At 47.7% G+C, this 27452-nt stretch overlaps 1 protein-coding gene across 2 annotated transcripts in view; it reads left to right on the top strand.

Annotated features, from left to right (window-relative positions):
* SMC6 (structural maintenance of chromosomes 6) overlaps positions 1-27452 on the top strand; it is a 2412589-nt gene that overhangs the window by 256149 nt on the left and 2128988 nt on the right. For both annotated transcript variants that reach the window (XM_069605927.1, XM_069605928.1), the window contains one exon: positions 8977-9094. In XM_069605927.1, coding sequence (XP_069462028.1) covers positions 8977-9094 — 118 coding nt within the window. The remainder of the gene's footprint in view (positions 1-8976; positions 9095-27452) is intronic.

Consider the following 27452-nt stretch of genomic DNA (forward strand, 5'->3'; position numbering starts at 1 on the left):
ACTCTTTAGAACATCACAAGATTCTCCTCGAGGAGATAGCCATTCTGCTAGAAAAGGACGCGATAGAACTCGTCCCGGGACACCAGGTAAACAAGGGTATTTATTCAACTTACTTCCTTGTGCCAAAGAAAGATTTGACAATGCGCCCAGTATTGGACTTATGGCCTGCCAACAAGTATGTCAAGCCCCAAAAATTTCGTATGACCACGCTACAAGAGGTAATCACCCTCCTAAAAAAGGGGGATTACATGGCAACCTTGGATATGAAAGATGCTTATTTTCATATTTCCATGTTCCCACCGCACAGAAAGTATTTGCGCTTCAAGGTGGACGGTCGACACTACCAATTCAAGGTACTGCCCTTCGGGATAGCTTCAGCACCAAGGGTATTCACCAAGGTACTGGCGGTGGCGGCTGCACACCTACGCAGGGAGGCAATCGCAGTGTACCCTTATCTGGACGACTGGCTCATAACGGGGGAAACCCCAGGAATTTGCAGGACACACATTCAAAGGACTATCGACCTCCTTCCCGAGTTAGGCTTCTCAATCAACGAGAAAAAGTCAAGCCTAGTGCCAAGCACCTCAAAACAATTTCTAGGAGCAATCCTAGATACCCAAGAGGGGTTGACCTTTCCTTCAGAAGAACGAATTCGGAATATACTACTGCAAATTCCACATTATCAGTCCGCTCAACAAATAACGGTACGCAAAGCAATGCGTTTACTGGGCAATATGGAGTCATGTATTTACCTGGTCCCCCACGCGCGCCTGCGCATGCGTCCCATGCAGGAATGGTTGGCGAAACAGTGGTCTCAGGCAAGTGGTCAGTGGGACGATCTAGTGGTCGTTTCACCAACACTGGTACAAAGCCTGCACTGGTGGACAAGAGAGAATCTCGCACATGGGAAACCCTTTTACGATCCAGAGATACAGGCAATAGTCACTACAGATGGATGCCTGACGGGGTGGGGAGCTCGCCATCTCCACCACGCAGCTCAGGGTCTCTGGTCTCACTCAGTGGCCATGAACCACATCAACCTGCTAGAGCTTCTGGCAGTATTCAGAGCGCTTCAGGCGTTCGAGCCCCACCTACTAAACCTGTCGGTGCAAATCCGGACGGACAGCACAACAACCATGTTCTACCTGAACAAGCAAGGAGGGACTCGCTCGCCAAATCTGTCCAAGCTTGCTCAGAAAATCTGGATATGGGCACTCAGACGGAACATCTTCCTGTCATCACAACATGTTCCAGCTCAATTCCCTAGCGGATGCTCTGAGCAGAGACTCTCTCCCAGAGGAACACGAATGGGTTCTACACAGAGAGGTCATAAAAGTGGTGAACAAGATGAACAGAGAGTCGATGAAGCTCGTCCTAGTTGCTCTTATGTGGGCAAGACAACCGTGGTTCCCACACCTACGCAGGATGGCTGTGTGCGAGCCCATCAAATTTCCAGCCTGGTACAACCTATTGTCCCAGCCCCAAGGTCAAACAGTGCACCAGCAACCCAACTCAATGAACCTGGCAGCATGGCTCCTGAGGTCATAGAGTTTGGACATCTCAATTTGCCACAGAGGTGTATGGACATCCTAAAGGAATCTAGGAAACCAAACACAAGGCACTGTTACTTTGACAAGTGGAAGAGGTTCGTTATCTGGTGCCAGAGTAGATCAATCAACCCCGTTGATTGCACTCCTTCCACTATTGTTACATACATGCTCCACCTGCTGGATGCAGGATTGGTCTTTAACTCACTGAAAGTACACCTGGCAGCCCTGTCGGCTTACACCACTTCCCATAGCAAGGTTTCGTGGTGGAAAGTACCAGTAGTTAAAGCCTTCATGGAAGGAGTAAAGAGACTTCACCCTCCTATTTCAAACCCACCACCAGGGTGGGACCTTAAGGTGGTGCTAGCCAAGCTCATGGGCCCCCCTTTCGAACCCATGCATAAAAGCAGTCTTAAACACCTGACTTATAAAACGGCCTTCTTAGTAGCTATTACTTCTATAAGAAGGGTCAGTGAAATTCAGGCTCTGTCAGTGCAGGATCCCTTCTTTACTGTCCATAAAGACAAACTGGTTTTACGCACACACCCTAGGTTCTCACCTAAATTTATATCTAAATTCCATGTAAACCAGCTTCCGGCTTTCTTCCAGGACGCGCAAAGCTCGGCTGAGGTGAACCTACACACCCTAGATGTGCGTAGGGCGGTCCTCTACTATGTAAATAAAACCAGACCGCTAAGAAAAACAGATCAACTGTTTGTCTCTGTGGCTACAGGCAGAGAGGGGGATCGCGTCTCTAAAGGTGCCATCTCGGAGTGGATTATTAACTGTATCCAGCTGTGTTACTCACTTTCTGAAAGAACTCTGCCTTTCATGCCAAGAGCCCACTCTACTAGAGGCATTGGGGCCAATCTGGCTTTCATTGCAAATGTACCCCTTGACACCATTTGCAAAGCAGCTACTTGGAGCTCTATTCGCACTTTTACTCAGCATTACTGCATTGACACCCATTCCAACCATTCCAAGACAGATACACAAGTGGGACAAGCGGTTCTAAGACACTTATTTGCTCATGACCCTTCTCACATCCCACCTCCGTCTTCAGGTACTGCTCGCTAATCTATGCACAGCATGTGATCTAAGCAGATTCCACAAGCCTCAGAAGAGATACATTACTCACCGTAATCGTATTTCTGATGCTTGTATCTGCTTAGATTCACATGCAACCCACCCTTCCTCCCCTCTGAGAGAAGGCGCATGATGGCTTGTAGTCTTACCTTTCTGTCTATCTGCTTGGATTATCTGTACTCGCGCTACTCCTCATGCTACCTCATGTCAGAAAAAATACAATCTGAGGATCCTAGACGCGTGAGGGATCTTGGGTACAGTGGACGTCACACTAGGGATAGTATTACTGGCACGCCCTCTGTCGACGCCCATTTTCGAGTTTCGAAAAACAAACTGTAATACTCTGCAGCTTCCACTAGATGTCGGCCTATGCACAGCACGTGAATCTAAGCAGATACAAGCATCAGAAATACGATTACGGTGAGTAATGTATCCTTTATTTTATACACTTCTAATAAAACACATGTATCACAGTCATCAAGCAAGTTAAATTATAGACCAAGTGAACCAGAGTGAAAAATGAGAAAAACAGCACAGTGAAAACCACACACAAGGGATGTTATAACAATTTCTCACATGGGAGGGAAAACACAAGTTATTCAGAAATACCTTCTTACACACCCTAGCAACACTTCCCCTAAGATTGTGAACCAGTTTAAGCAAGACAGTGCATCAGTATAGGCAATACTTAAAATGAAAACTGAGCAAAATGGCATTTCACAAGGTTTAGCAAAGGGAAGGAAAGGGCAGTTGTAAGAAATGGGTGCACCAAGAAGGCAGATCTAACAAATGTAGCCAGTCAGTAGGCCTGTGCCAGAGTCAGTGGTACATGGCATGGGCCCAGGAGCAAAAATTTTCTTGTAGCTGCAGTCAAGTCTTTGGTTAACGATTTTGAAAAGGTGGATGCAGAAAGCAGATAGACAATGTTAAGAGAGAGGGGCGGCCAACCCAACAGGTAGGTAAAGGATTTAGAATAACTTTAAAGCTACCACGAAGAAAGGGCGGCCTGGCGGAACAATGTACCTTTAAATGAAGAGGCGGCTCCTGCGGTGGCGGTTGTTCCTGGTAGTTCCTGCAGTTCTGGTGATCCAGCAGAGGAAGAGAGGCTCTCGTCGTGGAGGAAGGTTCGAGTTACTGCACTGCCCAGGGATGAAACCAGCCGCGGTGCTGCCCGACAAATAAAAGGTACGCTCCTTTAAATTGCGGTCCGGGTGTAGTGGTGCCTGGCTATCCGGCCACCGAGTACAGGGTACTGGCAATTCGACCAAGGCAGGTCCGGGAAGGCGATTGGCAAACTGGTTGGCTCCACCAGCTCAAGGGATGAAGGCTCTTGCAGATGATCTCCTCTTGTCGTGTGGAGAAAAGTGGTGAGACACTGCAGCAGGGCTTCACCGGTGGTTCAGTCGTTGCAGATGACTTTGGCTTCTCTCCTCTTCGGCTTCTTAGTTCCAGTGGCAACGTCTTACTCTTCCAGTCCTCAGGACCCTGCTTTTATCCAAAAAGATCCCCATTCATACACCCTAGCTGTCACTAACATAGTGGTCATCTTTGACAGGAGACCCTCCAGGCTATCAGGATAGAGTGCGACATGGGTTGCTGATGCAACCCTGTCCAGGGGTCCTACTCCCTCTCCCACACAATGGACCCACCCCAGACTCAATGGCGCCAAAAGGAGGGCTTCTGGGCAGAAGCCCGCCAAAAGGACGAACAAAGGATCCCCAACCTGGGTTAGGAGTTTAGAGAAAGCCACGAGAAAGAAGTTATATTAAAGTTCTGGCAAATAAAACCTACCGGAGTAAAGTTAATATTAAAATAAACTGGCGGTATGTTAGAGGCTGTCAGAAAAAGTGGTAGCCTCGAACAATGGGAAAATCCCATAGGAAAATATTTGCGGTCAAATATTTATGGTAGTAACCACTGCCACCAACCAGAAACTTTTGAGAGAGGGACTTTACGGTACCCCCTGAAAAATGAACCTAAGGGAAACACTATTAACCCTCCCCAGTACCTCCATAGTAAGATGGGTTGTACTGGTTAAGTTCATAAAAAACTGACTAGTAAAGTCAATGGGGACTTTACATGCCCTGGGAGACGGTAGTCAGTCCCAGGTGCTGAGTGTGCTGTGTAACAAATGTGAATAAAGATGGTTCCTATGGGGGTGAGAAAATCCCATAGACATTAAACACAAAAATAGCCTAGAACACACATAGCAAGAATGCCTAAGAGTGGGAAAAAGAGTCTCACTCTTAGCAGGTAAAAAGAAACAGACCCTTCAAATCCAGCAAAGCTGCTGGGGGACTCTATAGGTAAGGGAAATTAGCCAAGGAATGAGAATTCTCCCTAACACCCATCCCGACACTCATCCAAGTTAAAACATTGGGTGTTTACTTGGACTCAAACCTTACCATGACTAAGCATATTAATACTCTCTCTTCCTCCATTGCCTATACCACCAAACTTATAGCATTAAGTTGCCAATTCTTGACACCTTACTACTGTATCACTCTGCCTGTGCATTAATTCTGTCTAAATTAGACAATTGTAATGTACTACTACTAGGTTCCTCAAAATCAAATTTAGCAAAACTCCAACTCCTACAAAGTAAAGCGCTAAGAGCATCACTTGGCATAAAAAAGTCAGACCATATTTCTAACACAAGAAGAGATGTACACTGGTTGCCCATTAAAGCAAGAATACTATTTAAAACTTTATTCATTACACACAAGTGCCTAGCTAAGAAGCCCCCTGTGTACCTCAACAACACAGCAACCCCTGATTCCTCGACAAGAGCCTTGAGCTCATAAATGTCCCAACTCCGGGTCCCACATTTCAAACTCACGAGGGCGGGGGGCAGCAGCTTTCTGGTCCTAGCTCCAAAAACCTGGAACTCCATCCATGTTGCATTGAGAAATGAACCCTCTCACCCCAAATTCAAAAAATCCCTAAAGACCTGGCTATTCAACAAATATTAATTCAAGTTGCCTAGCACTGACCCTAGTACTACCTGAAATTCTGGTTGCCACGTCACAAGTACCTCTCCGTCTATCCTAGTTGTTACCTCTCTCATGTCAACTACATTTGATGACTAGTTTGTTTTGCTGCTTCTTATGTTTTCATGTTTTGTATATTTCTTCCATTCTAACCAGAATAATTAAACTGTAACCTACGTCGTGATACCTATGGGTTTGGGCGTATAATAAATGCAATAAATAAAATAAATACTCTCATTCTCCAGCATTGCATCTTTCATGTATTCACATGCTGTGAATATTCCCTGTCCCCAGCCTGACGACGGGGAATATTCACAGCATGTAAATCCATGAAAGATATCACCGCTGGAGAAATGGAATTACAGGTAAGAAACTACTCCTTTCTTGCCTCAGTCGTCATGATCCGCCTGAAACATGCCTCCAAGCGTAACACCTGGTTCGACTCTGAACTTGCAGCCCTGAAACGCAAGTGCAAAGTTGTGGAACGGTAGTGGCAGACCTCAGACTCACGCTCTGACATAGTGGCCTGTCGCCTGCTCCAAAGGCAATAGCGATTCTCCATTCGCTCCAAGAAAAGGGCCCACGTTCAGGCTCGCATCTCTGGTGCATCCAACAACATGGCCCAACCCTTTAAAATCTGCAAGGAACTAGCCAACCTTTCCGCAGTCTCCTCCTCACCTCTTCCCTCCCAGGCCCTCTGCAACGCACTGGCCATATACATCACTGCAAAAACTCAGGACATCCTGAACACCCTCGCTTTCCTCTCCCCCTCCCCTTTCCCCAACCCTCTGCCTCCTATGGCCTCCCATCCCTCCTCTGCCTTTCTCTCCTCCTTCTCTGTCACACCTGATGAGATCACCAGAGTTGTCTGTTCCATGAAGGTCTCCTTCAAACAGGTCTCCCCCTATTCCTCCAGAACCATTAAGGACAATATTGGCTCTCCTGCCCCTGCACTTGCTGATTTCTGCAACCACTCTTGCTTCTGGATCTTCCCCTTCTCCCTCAAGCACTTCCTTGTGTGCCCCCTACTGAAAACCCTTCAGCAGACTCCTCTTGTCCACCCAAATACCGCCCCATCTCCATCACCCCCTTTCTTGGGAAACTCTTGAGAGCTGGTCTTCCCCCAACTGACCCAGCACACTGAGCTTGTTGGTTGCCTACATGACCATCGATCTGGATTCCGAGGAACTTCTAATCTCTTGACTCTAACTCTCCTGCTGTTCTCGTTTTACTTGATCTCTCCTCTGCATTTGACACAGTGAACAACTCCATCCTCCTAAAACAGCTCCACGACACCCTAGCCACCTCGGAGCGGGCACTGGACTGTCTGACCTGCTTCCTCTAACAGTCCTTCCCAGGTTATTATGGGCTCCTTCTCCTCCCCCACCTCTGTCTCAAACTGCAGCGTACCCTAGAGCTCCAACCTTTCTTCCTGACTCTTTCACACCTCATCTCCACCTTCTCCCCTAACTTCCAGTGTCATGCAGATGACACACAACTCTTCTTCAAACGTCCCTCTGATCCTCTCCTTACTTCCTCAATCGTTCTCGACTCCCCATCTGCCATCCAGCCTTGGTGTACTCCCAATGATCTCTGCCTCAATGCCAGCAAGACTGAGATCCTTCCTATTGGGACTCCTGCTCCCCTTCTTCATCTGAAGCCAGAAACCTTGGAGTACTCTGCTCCCCTTCTTCATCTGAAGCCAGAAACCTTGGAGTACCCTTTACCTCCTCTTTCCTTTCTCCCTCACATTCAGAACCTTGCCAAGAAGGCCCACTCTGAACTCCACGTCCACCTCCACAAAGAAATCCTTCCTTTTCTCACTTTCCCCAGAAGCTCAATGTCTCTAGAGCTCTGGTTCTCTCTAGGCTAGACTACTCCAGCTAATCCTTAATGGGGCTGCAAGACATATCCTCGGCCTCAAGCCCAGGGACTGCATCTCTCCCGCCCTAAAATCTCTTTGCTCACTCCTGTTTGCTGTAAGGATCAAATTCAAATCCATCTGCATCATCCATAAGGCTGTCTGGGGCCGGGGACCACTCTATCTACAAGTGGCTCTCCCTCTAGATGTTTACGTTCCTCCGGCAGCAACTCTGTATGTCAAGCGCTTCGCTAAACAGCGAGCTGGTGGCCTATCTTTCCTTGGCAGTCACCCTCCTGTGGATCAGCCTCCCCCTCCCCCTCCCCCTCCCTCTTTGTCTTGAGCCGGATCTCTTAAAATTCCAGAAGTTCCTCAAGACCTTCCTTTTCACCTCCTCCTTTCTGTCCGCCCTCCTCTGCTAATCCCCACAGTTGCTGTGATTGGCAACCTGGGCCCTTATGTTTCCTCCTGGGTTCTGGCCTCCCACACCCAATATCCTTCAGCCTCTGCTTGCTCCCAGCACTTGCCTTACCACCCACAGCACCCACTGGGCTATGCTGCCACAGACCTGCAATTATTTATTGGCAGCTGACCACTCTCACCAAGTCACTTAACAGCTGCTTATTCCCTAGCACTCTATGTACATGCCATGTAAGAGTTACTGGGAGTGCTACATTTCCATTGACCTGTCCCACACAGCACATTCTCTGCCTCCCCACTACCGGTGATCTGTGATACACAGCAGTGGCATCTCTGGACAAAAAAAACACACACACACACGCTTCCAGTTTGACCAGTGTCACTCCTCCACAGCACTACGTGAAAACATGGATATCTAGAAAGACGGTAATGCTTTTAAAATACCCTTTTGTCGCCTAAATTTCATTTAATAACATTCTCTAGTTGGGTCCCCATTACTGTAAAGATTACGCCCCGCCACTTTTATTTTTGCTGTCTTGGAGTTTTTTTCCTATCATTTAAAGGGGGCTCCTTGGACATCACCAGGTATTTTTTGTCTTCTGTTGCTATGAAGGCGCCATACTTTCCTTTTCTTTTATCACTTTGAGTAGGCCTTTTTGGGTTCAAATGTGTTGCTTTTATCTCTGGGACCTTCCTTTAAATGTTCGGATGTAGCACAGTTTCACACAACCAGAAGTCTTTAAGTTCTATAACAGACACCAGCTCAATTAACTATGTTGCACTAGTTGGAAAGCAAAGTAATGCATATGTGACATATATGCATTGTTACCCAACTGAAAATGAGTCTAGAGATTTAGTCTTTCATGGTTCCTAAGACAAAGAATCCATTTGGAGGGAGACTGAAATACTGTCTGAACGGACTGAAATCCCATCCTTGTTTGATGGTAAATCAGTCGTTTGGCATTAAAGGAACCTGGAGAGCGGGACGGAAGCAAAGTATGCTTTATATTGGGAGCTTGGAGATTTGTGCCACAATTTTCATATTGCTCTTGAATTGTTTTATTTATTTTAGAGTACAGGTGAAGTTGGGATCATTGAAAGCATTTCACTAAAAAACTTCATGTGCCACTCCATGCTGGGGCCATTCCAGTTCGGACCAAATGTCAACTTTGTGGTTGGAAACAATGGAAGTAAGTGCTTGCTTTTTGTATTTTGCTTAAAATAATTATTTATTTTAATATAATTACAACTTCAAAGCTGTGACTGCTGTAGCAATTGTGTACGGTCTGTTACTAATCTCATGAGGATAGGCGGAAGTGGAAGAGAGAACTAAAAGTAATGGTTCATATTGGTGAAATGTGAATGTTGAGGGTAATGTGAAATCTGTGTTGTACTTTGCATACTGCATCATAAGAGTATGGCAACTTACCCCACAGCAGCACCCTTGGTTCTCTCCAATATTTGTTCTTTTAGGGATTTCATTCCTACCTCACAAATTTCATTTAATATTTATTGTGCTATAGTTTAAACAGCAAACTTTACACAAATTTAACATTAAATAGCATAATAAAATAGTGACATAATTCCAATATAATTTTTAAATACACACAATTTACAATACAAAATTCTAAAAAACAAATAATTCATGTTATTCACAGATATATATATATATATATATATATATATATATATATATATATATATTTCATACCTTCCATCCAAGAATTACCTTCATAAAACCTATTCCTCTACAGAGTTATACCCAATCTTCTTTCAATTTGTAACCAGATAGTATACAAAGCTATTAATAAACATAGACCATTAGAGTTGAGGCAATGGTGCCAAAACAGGGCTTCCCCAATATGTGTGATTTCATGCACATAGCTACCAAGAAGGGGAATAAACGTACCAGCCATCTCCGAGCACTCAGTTAACAAATGTTTTGCAGTCTCCAACTGCTTATGTGCTTTACATAATCGACAGATACGTTCCTCGACGGCCATCCTATCTTTTCTCCCCGTGTTGTTTAAGGTAGGTAGTTGTTCTAGGCGCCGCAGTAATATGAACCGTCTAAGTCTAATAGATGGACAGATATTCAAGTATCTCTGGGGTTTCCTAAATTCAAATAGTCTATATTGCACAAACTGGTAGCTACTCAGACTCTTAAGATGTTCAAAATTCTCCAGCCAATCCCAGAGATCAATGCGCTTGCTCAATGCTCTATTTACTTTGTCTGAGTATATACCATCTCTGGATTGCCAGCCTATTTCAGAGAGCAAATTGTTCATCTGATCTACAATTGAGGAGGTTGAGCCTTCAAATGTTTAATTTGTCATTTTGTGTTGAAAAATAACTTCTAATTGTTAGCGCCAGTCCATTTTAAGGACACATTTAAATCCAGCCCACTTTTACCCAATCAGTACTGACAACCTATATTCCAAAGACATGGTTTGGCTTTCAGGTTCTTTTTCCACCGGTTGTAAGTTGTACAATACATTTTGATCAATATGTTAATAAGCGAGTTGCTCATTAAGTGAGAACCCCGATCTCATGCCCCCTAACATAGAATCCCACTCCACAATTCTGGGCCAGAAACAGGTGGTTTGTTCAAAACTAGAATTTATTTAAATGAAGGAATTAAAGGTAGCCCCCATACTTTATGCAATGGAAGTTACCACAGTTTTACACAGTAAAAGACAGCTGGTATAAATTAACCTACCTGTATGATTCTCACATTTTATCACTCCCATGCATTTGTTTCCATTATCAATTCTGTATATATCTTCAGTTGTGAATAACCCTACACATTCTGATTACGCTTCTACCACTTGTCGGTCTGCTAAGATGCAGAGTTCCTAAGAGAAAGTAAATGTCTACCACCCAACAAGACCACTCAGCTCTAGCAGCGACAGTCGTTTGGAACCAAAACCATACAAAAAAGGAAAATTCGGCAGATCCTTTCTCACCCTGCCCAAAAAAACTGGAACGAGCTACCAAAGATCATACGTAACACGAGATCACCTTCTATTCAGGAAACTATTAGAGCACAGGCAATTCTCAGTCGCGCTGAGCCCAAGAGTGCAATATAGGCATGTGTTGCAAGTAATTGAAGAGAGATGTGGTTATAAGTCTGATGGATTTATTTGCAGTAGCCTAAGGCGTGTTTCGAGTCTAAACAGACTCTTCATCCGTGGCTGTAAATGGGAGATGGGACCTAAGATAAATTGAATGAAGGACAGTGCCAGAAAACTATCTCACAGCTTCGCAATTGCAGTAATTTCAGCACAGCAAGAAAAGCCAAAGTGATGTGAAACTACTCAAATCTTGGTTCTTCACCCCATAACTAGAAGGAATTGTAATTGTAATTGTTATTGTGATTGGTTGTTTGTGGTGCGCTTGGTGCCCAGAGGTTTCTGGTCGTGTACCCGGGGATCGAGCCTGTGTTGCTCTGGTTCGTTGTGTTTCCAGGGCGAGCGCATTACCCCTGAGCTATCCTCCCGGAATGCCTATGGCACACATATGCAGCTGAAACAATACTCCGAGGCAACCGATCATCCCTATCTCTCTAAGCTAGATTCCATAAACTGAGGGAAGGGAATAATAATCTACGGTATGTTAATTTACCAATTGAAAGATATATAGGAAGGGAGCGGATAACTGTAGAAATACAGCACAAATACCAGAGTGGGGGACAATGCGTGCCTCAACCTGGTAAACAAAGGTCAGAAATAGCACAGTTGGAAACTTGCAATATCATTACTCCTAACAATTAGAAGGACCGACAAAAATGCCAGCTCCATAGGACAATGGGATACGTAGAACAAGAAATACAATTCCAAGACATAAATTCCACTAACCCAAAAGCTCAAATTTCTGCATACATCTCTCTCACAAAAATCCACACAACCACCTCTTTGCACAGCAAACCGCATGCACGTCACCACACTGCAAAAACAAACACCAACAGCACATATGATATTCACACCCAAGCTTAGCGCATGGTGAAAACAGAACCGAAGGTGCCATCAGGACACCACCTCCCTCACTTTCCTACTCCCTCTCCACCCTACTAACCCTCACCCCTCCTTGTTTGCAGATCCGTCGGAGCGCCTGAGGACCAATTCCGTTGGCGACAATGCGCAATAAAAATACCTTTAACATTAACATACCAAAATCCTTGACTTCACAAAGTCTCTAAATTATAGTCACATTTACAAATGAATCAAAAAATGTTGCTTTCCACAATTATATCAGCAATTTATAGAATATGAGAACTGTTGTATGTTGATCTGTCTGGTGCTGTGTGCTGCTAACATGTGTACAGTTTAAAATAGGCTTTCAGGGGATTCCAAGATGGCCGCCGGCAGGTGAAGACGCACGTCTCCGGGCTCCGCACCTGCAGGATCCAAAAGGTGTACAAAGCAGGATGCAAGATCGGAAAGAAACGGCGTTGAAAGCGCATTGATAACATTTGAGAAAGCAGATCGGGGGAGCCCCCTCAACGCAGAGAAGAAAGTGCTCCGAAGGACAGCTGAGCCCCAATGGTCCGAATTCGGCGGGAGCCCTGAGGTGCGAGGCCCGGAGGGGGGGAAGGGCGAGGGAAGTGCCCTGCTGTTGGAGCCCCCGGGGGAAGTAAGAGCGAGGCCCTCCGAGGAGTGCATAGCCCTCCGCCGGGTGTGCTGGTGCCGGCGGCTGCAAGGGGGCTTGAGCGGGTCTCGGCGCGAGTGAGGCAGTGGAGGTCCCGCCGAGAAGGAGAGCCGGCCAGTCGCAGGAGAAAGCTGGGGGATTGCCCCCTGGGGAGCCGTGTGGCGAGCGGGAGATGGCTAAATGATCTGACAGCTAAATGATCTGACAGCCCCGGCGGGACAGGTGGAGGTCCTGCGTCGCGGCCCTTTTCATCTGGGGGTGGTCCGCGGCCCCCTCCCTCCCCTCCGGACCCATAGAAGACAAAGTAGCCGTCCGCTGACACTAGAGGGGGGATCGGGAGCAGAGAAACGGCTTCCTGTAAGGGGGCCCGGCTGCGGTCGAGCGGCGGTGAGACTCTGGGCTGGAGGCGGGCTGGGCGCCCCGCGGTGCTGCCCGGATCCCGGAGGATCAACGCAGAGGGATTGGCGACAGCGTCCCCGGCGGGGGTGTGGAACGGGACTAAACTCTATGCGGCGGGGCTTGGACGCCGGTGCCTCCTGGTGCGGCGGGGCCGCGGCTGGTCCCTTAGCGGAGAGCGTGCCCAATAACGAGAGCTACACACGGAGCCCAGACGGGGACCCAGGAAGAACGAGGGGTCGGAGGAGGAGCCGGAGGCAGTTTGAGTAGGACCACCGGTAATCCTCTAGCACAAAGGGAGAAAAAGGGGCCGCGAGGTCGGGTTGCCAGAAGCGGCTTCCGGGCCGTAGCGGCCACGGGAGAAGCAGCAACGGGGAATTGAGTCTCCTGAGGGGAACTGTGCAGTAGCGTGGAGTGGCGCACGGCCCAACGAACTTCACTGGTCAACAATAAAAAAAAAGGGAACAGAGGGATTCCGGAGAACAGGATATGCCCTGGCTCAAACAGAGCTGTCGGATTCAGCATCAGCGGCAACGGCCAGGGGAACAAGGTAGGAGGCTCACTTGAATCCCCCTAACTAATACAGAACCAGGGGGCCCAATAGCAGGCTCCGGGCTAGAGCAGGCCTGACAGCGGCAGGGTAGCAGGGGTGCCCGCCAGCGAACACTCCCTCAGGACCGGCTAGACCCTGGGAAGTTCAAAAGGGGACTTAAAGGACAATTCCCCTACGGGGGAAAACATTTAATTAGCAGTAACCCTGAACCATATAAGTGGGCGAAGAGGCCGCAGCTGAACATAGACGCATAGGGTGCATGTGCTGCACTGTACACAAACCCACTAGCGGGGACGCACGGCCAGCCAACAACCGCTTCGGAGGCGGCAACACAAAGGCAGAGAGCATAAAAGAGCAGAATTACCGGGGCTTAGCCTAGATGCCTGGCACCAGGACGAAGAGTGCACCCCAAAAGGCGAAACGGTCCCCCCAAAGCCAGGATAATCATCTGGCCAGATATTGGAGTCGTCAACAAACACAGGACCTAAACACACCAGCACTTCCACAACTCTCTGCAGAGGCAATGTCGGACACATCCCCCCGTGCCATAGACTGAAACAGAGAGGACCTGTTGACCTGCTTGAAGGGCATGGAATTAAGGATGACAAATGCATTTCAGACCCAAATAGGGCAACTACGAGACAACTTTAAAATGTCACTATAGGAAGTCCGTAAGGAGATCAATGAGCTGGGGGAGAGAGTGGACACAACCGAAATTGGCCTCTCCAACCTATCGGAAGAAACTAAACAAGCCAGCGAGTTGCTGGACCAATTAGCGACAACCATGAACAACCTCGAGCTGCAAGTGGAGGATCTTGAAAACCGGTCACGCCGATCCAACATTCGCGTCAAGGGATTACCAGAGTCGGTCCCAGACGGAGACCTGCATGACACACTACAGCAGGCCTTTGGCAGCCTACTACTGGACATTAAGCCGGAATCAATAGTTTGATAGGATCCACCGAGTTGGGCCCCGCAGGCTGGAACCAGGAGCCCGCCCTAGGGACGTACTGGCGGCACTAACATCTTACGCCATAAAGAAAATGATCCTGAAAGCGGCCAGAGCCACCACCGAGTTGACAATCAATGGGAGTTGGATACGATTGTTCCAGGACCTGGCTCTCTCTACCCTACATCAGCAGCGCCTGATGCGCACAGTGACGAAAATTCTGCCGGATAAACAAATCCCCCATGATGGCCGTACCCATTTGGCCTCACATTCCGTTGGGAGGGAAGACAGAAGAGAATCAGCACCTGTGAGGGGGGACTTGAAGTGCTGGGAGTGGAAGAGAGCCGAAGTCGAGAAGAGTGGTCCGATTCAAAACAAACTGCAAACCGGGGCCAACGCATGGGAATGGTCTAGACCTCGCAGGGGCAGACCTAGGAGAGAACCGCACCTTAGAGGTCCAACTAACACCTCGCCATGTCGGGAAGCTTAAGATTGATAACCTGGGAAACCCCATGGTCTCTGGCCGAAGAGACTTATAGTAACATCCTAAAATTAAAGTTAAAAACATTGCAGGGAGGTGCAGAACCTTGGAACCCAAACCGAGACAGGGAACTTTGAGACCGCTCGGGAGTAAAGCCCTATATAGTGACCCTAAGCCCCAGTTTTCCTGGAAGGGGGGAATGATGGGAAATCCTGGTCACAGGGGCCACATAAGGGTGGGGGGAAGGGGAGGGGGAGTTAGGGGGTGTGATGAAGTAAAATACAATGTAACTGGCGGCGGTATGAAACAGAGCAGAACAAAAAGGCCAAAAGCAAAGTTGGGCGTCAGCGAAGGGAAAGGGGAACGGGCCATAGTGAGGGGTTACCCCATAGAGGAAGGATAGTAGATTCTAAAGTAATTTCCCTGAATGTGCAGGGGTTAAACTCTCCGACAAAGAGGAGGGCCATGCTGGAGAGGTTAAGGGCTATGAGGGTGTCTATTGGGATTCTGCAGGAGACCCACCTCCTTCCGAAGGATGAGCAGGATGTCCCACCGAGCTTTCCCACAGCAGTTTTATGCCAGCGGGGAAAAGAGGGGAGTAGCTATCCTGATGGGACGGGACCTAGAATTCAAAAAGCTACAACTCCGAAAGGATAGCGGGGGAAGGTATCTCGGGGTTAAGGGGAGAATTAAGGGATGTATGTATACAATCCTGGCTATTTACGCCCCCAATGAATGGCAGGATGTATTCCTTTCGAACCTACTAAACCAGCTGGGCAGCTGGTGTGAAGGCCAGCTGATAATAGGTGGGGATTTTGATTGCGTTATGGTCCCGGAGATGGATAAAACCCTTCCCCCCCAACGGCGGCGGACCACAAGAATAGGCAGGCACTGGGGCGACTCTTCAGAGAATTAGGCGTCATTGAGACGTGGCGATTCTTTCATGAGGAGACCAGGGAGTACACCCATTACCCGGCGGTCCACCTGGTTTATTCCAGGATTGATATGATCCTAGTATCGGACACGCTACTCCTCCAAATATCAGTAGAAATAGGGGTGGAATACTGTTCGGATCATGCTCCTGTCATGGTGGGGGTGGACTGGGGAGAGGGGGCGCGGAAACCGAAGCAACCTTGGAAACTAAACAAACTCCTCCTGAAGGATATAGTGCTAAGAGCCCATATAGAAAATACCATCAATAATTACTTTAAAGAAAATGAGAACGGGGAAGTGGCTGGAGGGGGGAGAAATATGAGATGCGGGGAAGGTAGTGATTAGGGGGGGGGGGGGAGTTCATTTCTCAGGCCGCAACATACTACAGGAATAGGCCCCTCATCACACAACAATTAGAGGGAGAGGTGAAGGAAGCTGAAATCCAACACAAGGCCCGGCAAATGAGGAAATCCCTACGCGAGCTTAGGAAAACCCGAGCCCAGCTTGAAAGCCACATGGCTGAGCGCGTGGCCCAGACATTACTGAGTGCGAAACAGTCATACTATATACATGGAGGCAAGGCAAACAGATTCTTGGCTGCTAAACTGAGGAAAAGGAGGGCCCAAAACCATATTACGCAACTATATAATAAGCATGGTATACCCCACACAGCGGAAGCAAAAAAGATGGAAATAATATTGGATTTCCACGGAGACCTCCTGCGTGGAGAGAACCTTGATAGGGCGAAACAATATTCCTATATCCACTCAACCATCCAGCCACGAATCACGGAGCAAGAAAGGAGTGGCCTGGGAAGCCTGATCACAGCTCAGGAGATCAGTGATGCAATCGTAGCACTCCCGAAGGGGAAAGCCCCCGGCCCTGATGGCTTCAGCAATGGCTTCTATAAAACATTTTGCATGCAACTCCTAGCCCCGTTGACCAGGCTCTACAACACAATCAGGGAAGAGGGTCGAGTGACGCCAGACATGGAACGATCCACAACCATATTGTTAAAGCCAGGGAGGGATCCCAGGGAGTGCTCCAGCTATCGGCCAATCGCATTACTAAATACTGATGCGAAAATATACACAAACATTTTGGCAACGAGACTGATGAGGATCCTTCCGGGCTTGATCCACGAAGATCAGGCAGGTTTCATCGCAGGCAGACTCACTCAGGACAATGTAAGAAGAGCAATAGACTTAATCGATGTAGGGAGAACACAACAAGCAGTGGCGGTGGCCGCCTTGGATGCAACACGAGCATTCGATAGTATGGACTGGAGCTACCTGGAAATGGTGATGGAGGCCTTCGGATGTGGACCGAAATTCATAAATATGGTACTAGCTAACTACCGAACTCCGACGACTAGCCTCATGATCAACGGACAAAGCACAAGATGCATCAAAATTCGCAGAGGCATGCGACAAGGGTGTCCTCTCTCACCGTTGCAATGGAGCCATTTGCCACGCGGGTCAGGCAGGACGCCGAAATCGGAGGCCTGACCGTTGACCAGATAACGCACAAAATCCAGTTATATGCAGATGACATCATGCTGCTTATGAAAGACCCAGCAGTAACAATGCCCCGAGCAATGTCACAATTACAGGAATTTCGGGAGGTCTCCAGATTCGCTATCAACCTCTCGAAATCCAAGGCAATGAACATCACAGAAAAGAGAGAGGTGATTGAGCACTTAGAGACGTCCTGCCCAGTGCCGTGGGTGACAGGCTCACTGGAGTATCTGGGGATCCGTTTCACGAGTGACCTGCATAAGTTATACAAAACAAACATACTTCCCCTGTGGAAACAGTTGAAGGATGAGATGCTTAGGTGGGAAAATCAGGAACTGTCGTGGTTCGCACGAATCACAGCAGTAAAAATACCTATCCTCCCCCGTTTCCTCTTTGGTGGGAGCCATCCCAATGGCCAAAATTAAAGAACTGCAGAACGCGATATCTACATTCATTTGGCGAGGGAAGAAACCTAGGGTCCAGAAGCGCATCATTTCGCGTCCTCCACTGCTCGGAGGCCTAGGAGTACCGAACGTGAAAGGCTACATATTAGCAGCCCAGCTGGCCCCAATGCTGCGGTGGGCTAATCCTGATAACTATAAAGGCTGGTGTCAAATGGAACAAGCGGCCACGGGAACACCCCTAAAAGCCCTAATATTCCTGAAACCACGGGACAGAGAGAAAGGGGGCCTTCTCCTGGAAGCGACGAAGTGGTCCCTGCTCAACTGGGATACGGCCAGGAAAAGGAAGGGAATCCCACGAGGGCTAGGCCCCAAGTCCCCACTAATGCACAATCCAAACTTCTCACCGGGCCTCCAGAAGAGGTTCTGGGATGGATGGACAGGAGCTGAAGAATTGACCCTATGTGATTTATATATTAACGGCTCCCAACTGTGCTTCACGTAATGCCAGCAGAAATTTGACCTAGGTGAAAATGAGCGCTTCAGATACACACAGGTCAGGCATTGATAACCCACCCAACAGTGAAGCAGGCTGGTACGAGGACACTGTCAGGCCTGGAGCTGACCTTTCGGGAACGGCAGACGACCAAAGGAGTGTCTAGACTTTACAGACTACTCTTCCACGGCCAGAGCGGAAGAGGTGCTTTCATACCAGGAGTGCTGGGATAAAGACTTAGAGGTACCCTTAACAGAGCAGGAGTGTGGCCAAATCTGGGCAAGAGCTCACGGCACCTCCAGATGCACCACAATCAAGGAATCTGCATATAAACTATGCCTTAGATGGTATTTGACCCCCCATCGCATCCACAAAGTTAACAGGTCCTATTCACCTAATTGTTGGAGGAACTGCGGAGCGAAAGTCGACCTTTATCACATGTGGTGGACGTGCCCCAAAGCAAATGTCTTCTGGAAAAAAAATTTGGGTCACATCAAAGGTATTACATGGGTGGAGTTGCCGATGTCCCCAAAAACGATACTGCTGGGAGTTCCAGCAGAGGGGAAATATTCTATGACAGGGCCTAGAGCCACGTTGTTAACACATTTGCTGTCAGCGGCGAGAATGTCCCTAGCACAGAATTGGAAAGACGAGTCAGGACCGCAGTCTGCATGGTGGTGGTTTAAGATCTGGAACGTGATGGTGATGGAGAAGATATGCGCCCTCAATGCCGGAAAGTACACAAGGTTTCTAACATGGTCGCCCTTCCATGAACTAGTGAAAGACAGAGATGCCCATTATTTCAAGCCACATCTACTCAGGAACATGCACGTTGTTTAACTCTGAACTGTTATATCTAAGACTCATTTTCTTGTTGGGAACACATCCCGATTTGTTCTTTACACCCTAAAAGTTGGTGTTCAAATGTTACAAGTTTGAGGGTAAAGGGGGGGGGGAGGGTGGGACGAGACGGGGGGGGATAAAACGGAAAACGCTTGGAGGCTAATGGACAAGGGGCACCCTAAAGAGAATAAGACAGGTGGTGGGTAATACCCTACCAGACTATACAGACTTGACAAGAGGGAATGCACTGGTTTCGCTGTTCAGTTGTTGTATGCCTTCAATTAATAAATAAAGCTGTTAAAAAAAAAATAGGCTTTCAGTCAGTCGTTAATGCTTTATTGGGATACATTCCTCTATAAAAGCAAAACCTCAATATCACAAACATCATAAGAACTGTTAGGACCGTTTTTCTGAAAACCATACAACTGAGACAGCACAAGACTACACTCTTAGTAGAAGGCTGCACCACTTGAGTATTTGGTAGCGTAGCCAGAGCAGCCAGGCCTATTTTGCGAGGGAGATAGGTCTATAGGAAGGTACAAAGAACTTCTGGTATACCAAGGGCTCAACAGAAACACTCACAACCATAAGTATTGTAAAATAAAGGTTTATTATAATTACAAGTTAGGCCAAGTTAAGTCTTTGTGTAAGTACTTTGTCATAGTCATAAACACAATTAAAAAAACACTATGCTTGAACGTACACAGACCAGAGCATAAACCTTGTTTAGAAAATGAACAGTATTTCTAGGCAAGTCAGACCTTATCAAATACATTTAGTATATGTCATGACCCTTGCCCCTGGCCCTCACTGGCAAGTCAGCCTTCCAGTTAGGGCCCGGTCAAAGGCCTTAAAACCTCATCCAAGACACTCGGAGTCAGTCCTGGCGCATACCCATCATGAAGACCAACATTAGAATGGGACTATTTACTTGGGACTATTTAACTTGGGTGGAGGGGGTTCAGCCAACATGGAGGCACCCACATAGCTCAATTACAAGGAACTGAGCTATGCGGTCTAGTTTTTTGGGTATGGCAGGCATGGGACTACTTTGGGTGTGGCAGGACTGGGACTATTTTACCTGGACTATTTTACCTGGGACTATTTAAACCACACCCATAGAGCAGAACAGGCTTTGCGTTATTGTGCTGTGGGCAGTGTAACGCTCACCGTGTCCAGTTCTTTGATGCCAGTTTACCTGAAACCAAGGACCTGCAGAGAGAGAGAACACTACGAAACTTACCTGAACAGTATCCTGTCTTCAATCACTGACTTCAGTTCCACTCACATGAAGGTACGAACTCCATCATCCGGCACCGCATGAATCCTGGAGTACCATAACCTGGAAAGAGGAAAAAGAAAGACAGCATTAGTAAGCGTTTACTCACGATTCCTCCCGAATGAAGAAGGCCACACAATTCTTACCTGGGTAGTCATCTCCTGATCAGTATCATGGCTGGAACATTACGGTGCTCGGCGGGGAACTTCGCAACCTGCAAGGAGAGAAAAGACACAGGTTAGCAATATAAAAGGCGAAACACTGCCGCGCATCGCGCACACCACGCTTTCGCCTACCAGCCCATGCTCATCTTCAAACTGCATGACAACACCAAAATACCTTTCCATACCTAAAAGGAAAGAAGCAAGACATTATTATTCGAACTAAGAGGAACATAAGAACTGCATATAAAGACTGTAAAGCAGCAAACCTACGGAGCCGCAGCAGGCCTGGATTCCCACAGGGGGGTTTGCACAAGTGAAGTAACTTTGTCGCTGCTTGCCCCCACATCTACGTGCCCCTGCCACGAGGAGCAGGACGTAGAATCCACCTTTTCCAATATTAAGGTGAGGAGAAGGCCCAAGGGGGAGGAAGGAGTTGAGGCCAAGGGAGGTGGGAAAACATAAAGACAATCTGGTATTGAATCCAGCTCTCCTATATTGCAGACCCATCTTTAACCAGAGGCCTTACCAGGGGACCGGGAGAGGGTTCGAGAGTGAAAATCATCCAACCAGGGCTGGGTGGCGTCCCCGTGGATACCAGGTGAGCGTAACAGTATAGGACACACACATTCATGGGGAGTAAAACCATAAGTTCCTTTCTGATTACTTTCAGTAACACAAGAGTAGTAGACCCTAGTAGTTGTACAGTGGCACTCAGTTAAGGAATCACTTAGTAAACCAACCTGCAAGTATACTTTTCTGAATAGTGGGACAGTAATTCAAGAAACAGTAGAAACCTATAACCATATTCAGGATGACAATTATACTAGGTGAGTAAAACCTTTTGGTATGATGTATAATTGCAGTTGCTTTTCAGCGTTTCAGCTCAGTGGAACACAGATTAAGGTAAGAACTCCTTAAACCACATTTAGGATTGCACCAGGCAGACGGAGTTCAGCTACACCTATAGAACACTTTTTTTCTTAAAACATCTTTTTATTAAGGTCTCATCAGTTACAACATCACTCAGTCAATACATTCCGTGGTCAATTTACAGCAATAGCATCATCACATGGTAAACAGTTTATCGTTCACATATCTGTTTCGCTGTCCGTAAGCATGTCACATAGATATATCCTAAAGGGGCCCCAGATATCCTTCGGTCGGCTTGTGCTGGGTTGGGTGAGCACATATTGTTCCTCACACTCATTGATGTTTGTTAGTTGTCGCAAGAAATTGTTAATCGTAGGGGGCTTCGAGCTTTTCCATACTTGCAATATACATTTCTTAGCAATAATACAAGATATATTAAACAGTCTTCTGACTTTCTCCAAGCATTTACCGATGTCCCCGAACAGATATTTTTGGGGAGACAAATGCAGAGGAATCTGTGTGACATCAGTCAACATGGCGGCCACCTGCTCCAAAAAACCGCGCCACTTCCGGGCATTTCCAATACATGTGATAGGATCCCGCTTGCGGAATCCCACATTTGGGATAATTGCCTGAATCGTCTGGTGTGAATTTAGCAACCTTAGCAGTCGTGTAGTGTAACCTATTGAGAATCTTGAATTGTATCTGGCGTAGTCCCGCATTGAGGGATACCTTTTTCGGGAGTGCGCAATATCTGCCCCATTTGTCGTCGGCTATTTGCATTTCCATATCTGTTTCCCGTTTCTCTTTCACCCGGTTGGCCGTGGGAGTGTGGATCTTTATTACCTTATACAATTTGGAGATACCCAGCCCGTCCTGTGTTGTAACCAGTTGTGTGCAAGGGTGAGAGGTGGATTCGTCAGGGAATGACGGCCAGCATGCTTGATATGCAGATCTCATTCTATAGTACTGTAATATGCGGAGCGGGCCTCCTCCCATGCCTCTTGTGAATACATCAAGGGTTGCGAACTTACCCTCTATATACATACCTCACACTTTCATCTCTCTGTCAGGGTCCCAGGCCTCCTGTATACTGGTGTCAAATGTAGGGGGGATGTTTGGATAATTCCAAAGGGGAGTCTCGGGGTTATATGGCACTTCTATGTTCAGTCTTTTAAATATCGCCCCCCAGGCCCTGACGGTGCAGCTCACAGGGTCAAATTCACATGCATCTCTGTGTCTTCTATCATAAATGACTGATTTGATATCTGTGGGTGCAGTGGTGTACTCCTCTATCCAGGTGTGTGGTGAATTATCTACATCATACCAGTGCCTTGCGAACTGAGCCTGCGCCACTATGCAGTAGAGCTCAAAATCTGGCGCTGCTATCCCCCCTGTTTCATATGGTTCTGTCATCTTTTCCCAGCTGATCCTGGCCACCCCCCTGTTCCAGAGAAACGACACCGCCATGGACCTAAGCCTGGAGAAGAATTCCTTTCCCGGCCATATGGGGATATTTACAAATAGGTATAGCAGTTTCGGGAGCACTATCATTTTACGGATTGCGATTCTGCCATGCAATGAAATTGGAAGGTGTCTCCAGACCTGTAGTTTGGTATTGATTGATTGCAGTGGCAGATCATGATTATCCGTATAAAGGATTTGCTTATTACCTGAAACCAACACCCACAAGTATCTAATGTTTCGGTCCGCCCATTTGAGGCCGCATGTCAGAGCGGAGCTTTCCGTGGAAGGGGTGAGCGGAAATATTTCTGACTTGAAGTTGTTTATCGTGTAGCCGGAATACTGTGCAAATTCGTTAATATCTGCCATGATGGGGTCAATGTTTTTTTCCGGTTTGCGGACATAAAGCAGCGTGTCCTCCGCGTACAATGATATTATTTGGGTGGCTCCTTTCAGTGTTATGCCCCTGTTGTTATGTCTCAACCGAACTGCAGCTGCCATGGGTTCTATTCTTAAAGCGAAAAGAATGGGGGAGAAGGGACACCCCTGTCTGGTTCCTCTTTTGCCAGTTCGAACAGCTCAGATATGGTTCTATTTGTGCATACTTTCGCCCCAGGGGCAGTATATAGCAGTTTGACATACTTGATAAAGTGGGGGGCCCACTCCGAACGCCTCAAGCACCAAGAAGAGGTATTCCCAGGAGACTGAGTCAAACGCTTTCTCGGCATCAAGAGACACAGCCACAGCTTGCTAGTTTGGGTTAATTTGTGCCATTATGCCGAATAATCTACGCAGGTTTAAGGCAGTGGACCTTCAGGGAATAAACCCACTTTGGTCTGCATGTACCAGCGTGGGTGTAAAGGGTAGCATGCGGTTCGCCAGCACCTTTGCAAATATCTTAGCATCCACATTTATCAGGGATAAGGGTCTATACGATGCTATATCTTGTGGCGGGTGTCTCGGTTTAGGCAATACCGTAATTATAGCCTCTCGCATTGTGGGGGCAGTATTAGCTTACCCAGGGCCTCCTCCCATAGTTCCAACATCACCGGGACCAGCTCCTCCCGAAACTCTTTATAAAATTCAGCGCTCAGTCCATCTGAGCCCAGCGCTTTGCCAGATGTGAGCTCCTTGATTGCCTCGGTAAGCTCTTCTGCTGTAACGGGCTGCTCTAATATCAATTTGCTCTCCTCTGGGAGCTTGGCAATGTCTAGCGCTGCGAGGTAGTGCCTAATCTCAGAAGGGGATTTCCCATCTCTGTTGGTATAGAGATTTTTGTAATATTTAACAAATTCGTCATTAATTCCTTGTTCACTCGTGATTATTTCATTCTGCACTGTTTGGGTCGCGGCAATCGGGATTGCTTGTTTCTCTTGTTTGACCAAGTCGACCAACATTTTCCCTGCTTTATTACCCTCACCATATCTGTGCGCCCGGGTCGGGGCTGCCATGTATTGTATTTCCTGCATTGCTAACTTGTCGAAATCTCTAAGGAGTTCATGTATTTTGGCCAGTGTCTCCACTATGTGTGTGGCTATAAGTTTCTTCCAGTTCGTTCAATTCCCTCTCCACCCCCTCCAGTTCCGTGCGTATGCCCTTCAATAGACCAGTGGCTTTGGATATCAAGGCCCCTCTCGCCCAGACTTTAAAGGCTTCCCATACTGTTGATATCTGGGCTACCGACCCAACATTGTCTGTAAGAAGTTGGCGATTTCCTCATGCAGGGTTTCGACAACATTTGGGTCCCTAAGTATACCTCTAGGCATCCTCCATCTTCGCGCCGGTCTAGGGGCCTCTTTCAGTATAAATCTCCAGTATAACCGGGGAGTGGTCCGATAGCGTACGGGGCAAGATATCACAATTTTGCAGCGCTGGTGCCATGTCTGAGGACACATACCAATAATCTATACGTGACTCACTGTCTTGCACAGAGGAGTAGAATGTACATCGTTTGATGCCTGTAGGGTACTCCATCCAACCAGCAATCGGGGACAATTGCGAGAGGATCTGTTTCAAAGTCAATGCTACTCTGGGAGGTGGCCTGTTCCCTTTGGAAGATCTATCCAGGGCCTGGTCTATCGCAACAGTAAAGTCTCCTCCCCATATAACAGTGGTCGCATCATGATTAGCAAGGATCTCAAGCATTTGTAGGTAAAAACCAGGGTCGTCTAAGTTGGGGCCATAGGTATTCACCAAGGTTATTTGTTTCCCCGTGATTTCCCCCCAGACCAGCACATATCTTCCAATTGGGTCCGCTAAGTGGCCCTTTGTAAGAAAGCCCAGTGAGTGGTGTATGAGGGTGCACACGCCTCTAGACTGTGAGGAGTAATTGGTATAGTATTGCAGTTTACCCCATTTAGCCACTAAGTTCTCATTAACCAATTTCTGTGCGTACGTTTCTTGCACCATCAGTATGTGTGGCCCATGCCTGGTGACATACTTGCCTACCTTCCTGGCTTTCATTGGCTTGTTTAGGCCTCGGACATTCCATGACATTAGTCTTATTTTTAACCCATTTTGCATGCGAACATATTGTAGATTACTGTAGCGACCCTGATTATGCAATTTATTAACATCTGAGTGGCGTCGGCGCCTGCGAGACCATTTTTCACTTAACACACAACTTTCAAACATACTTGCTATTCCCCGAGACTTAAACTCGTCTGGGTGGTTTCAATTGTACAAAACATACCCACGCTCCCCGCCCCTCCCTCCACCCACATCATCTGCCCCAACTTGACGATGGACCCTGACAACTGTTAAGAACATTCCTGAGGGTAATACGTTGCATCACAAGGCTACCCGACCGGCTCACGGCCCGCTTCTCAGTACTTGGAGCCCTCATGGGGGCCAAGAAGTTCCAAAACCAGAAGCATACTTGCATGTGTTGTATTACATAGCTGGGTTTCAGTCTGCATCTGCAGGTGGGTGTCTCCCGTTCTGGTCCGGTCCGCGATCTTTAGGAGGCAGCGGAATGGTGGCCTCCACATAGGCCTGGGCTGCAGCAGGCGTCTCGAAGAAGTGTGCCCTTCCTCCGTATTGTATTCGTAACTTGGCTGGGAATATTAGTGCATATGGGACTTGTCTTGCTCTTCGTTTTTTAACTGGCTCATATGACCTACGATTCGCCTGGACTCCAGTGGCAAAATCCGGGTAAATGTGTATACGGTTTTCCTCGTAGTGTAGTGTTGCATGCTCCCGTGCCAGTCGAAGGATCGTGTCTCTATCCCTATAATTGAGCATTCTTGCAATTATCGTGCGGGGCGGCGCTCCAGGTTTCGGCACCGGGGCCAGTGTGCGCTGTGCACGTTCAACTAAGAAGTGATCGGAGAGGGAGTTTGCTCCAAAAAGGGTTTGGAGGAGTGCCTCAACTCGTGTTTCCATTTTGTCTTTGCCGAATGACTCGAACACCAACTATGCGTACGTTGTTCCTTTTTTAGCGTGATTCCAAATCCTTGCATTTGTTCTGCAGCCTATTCAAGTTCTCCCTGAGCTGGGCAATGTCTTGGTCATGTCGTGCGACTGTGTCTTCCGTGTTCCAAGTCTATTCTCTGCCTCTGTTAGTCTCAGGTCTTTATCAACTCTGGTTTTCAGAGTCCCTATGGTCGCTACGATGTCCAGTTTCACATTCAGGGATAAAAAGCCACTTTGGACTATATTGGTGTCATGATGCCCGCTCCCGGGGAGCCGGCTCAGGCCCTGCATCCCCGAAAGCGGACATCAAGTCCCCGGGGAAGGTCCCAGCAACCCCTTATAGGGGCCCTTTGGACAGCGTCCTGGCGCCTACGGCGCCAGGCTCATAGAAAACGTCAGTCCTGGCGCCATAGGCGCCAGGCTCATTATGAAAGTGTTTGGGTGCACCTGAATCACCTGCAAAGGAAGGGAACAAGAGAACAGAAGAAGGAAAAGGCCTCACCTGCTAAATCTGCATCCCAGAGACATTTCGCCGACAATCCTGAAAAGGAAGACATTTATTTTTAAAAGCACATCGCATCGATCGCTGCAGCGCCGCATTCTACTCACCTTTACAGGGTGCCTCCATGTTCAGCAGCGACCATCCGGATTCGCAGTCACGCCCCTGCGCCTAGGGAGAAAGACAAGAACAAAGGTGAGAGAAAGAAGGGAAAAGGGAAGCTAAAACTCCATGTCAAGACTTACCTGTTGGGTCATTCCCTTTTCATTTCGGGTCCGCGCCGCATCCTGGCATTTTCGGACCCCGGCCCCTAAGGGGAAAAAGACATCAGCGTTAATGAGTGAATGAAAAGACATTAGCAAAACACTCATTAAAGACTTACCTGATTTCCACAAAGATTTCACCGCTCACCTCGGGTCGGTGCCAGTTCCCCGGCATTCCGTACCCCGGCCCCTATGGGGAAAAAGACACTAGCATTAGAACATTAATGCATGGACACAAGGGGAACCACTTATAGAAAAACTTACCTGGAAGCCAAGTAAGTTTGGTTCTCACCCATCCGAAAATCCAGTGACGTAACTGGATAACAACGCGCCCCTGCATCAGAAGCAGGATGGAGAGCTCGTCCTTCCAGACCCTAAG

This window comes from Ambystoma mexicanum, chromosome 4p, assembly GCF_040938575.1.
Source record: "Ambystoma mexicanum isolate Mex_15411 chromosome 4p, UKY_AmexF1_1, whole genome shotgun sequence".
Lineage (NCBI taxonomy): Eukaryota > Metazoa > Chordata > Amphibia > Caudata > Ambystomatidae > Ambystoma > Ambystoma mexicanum.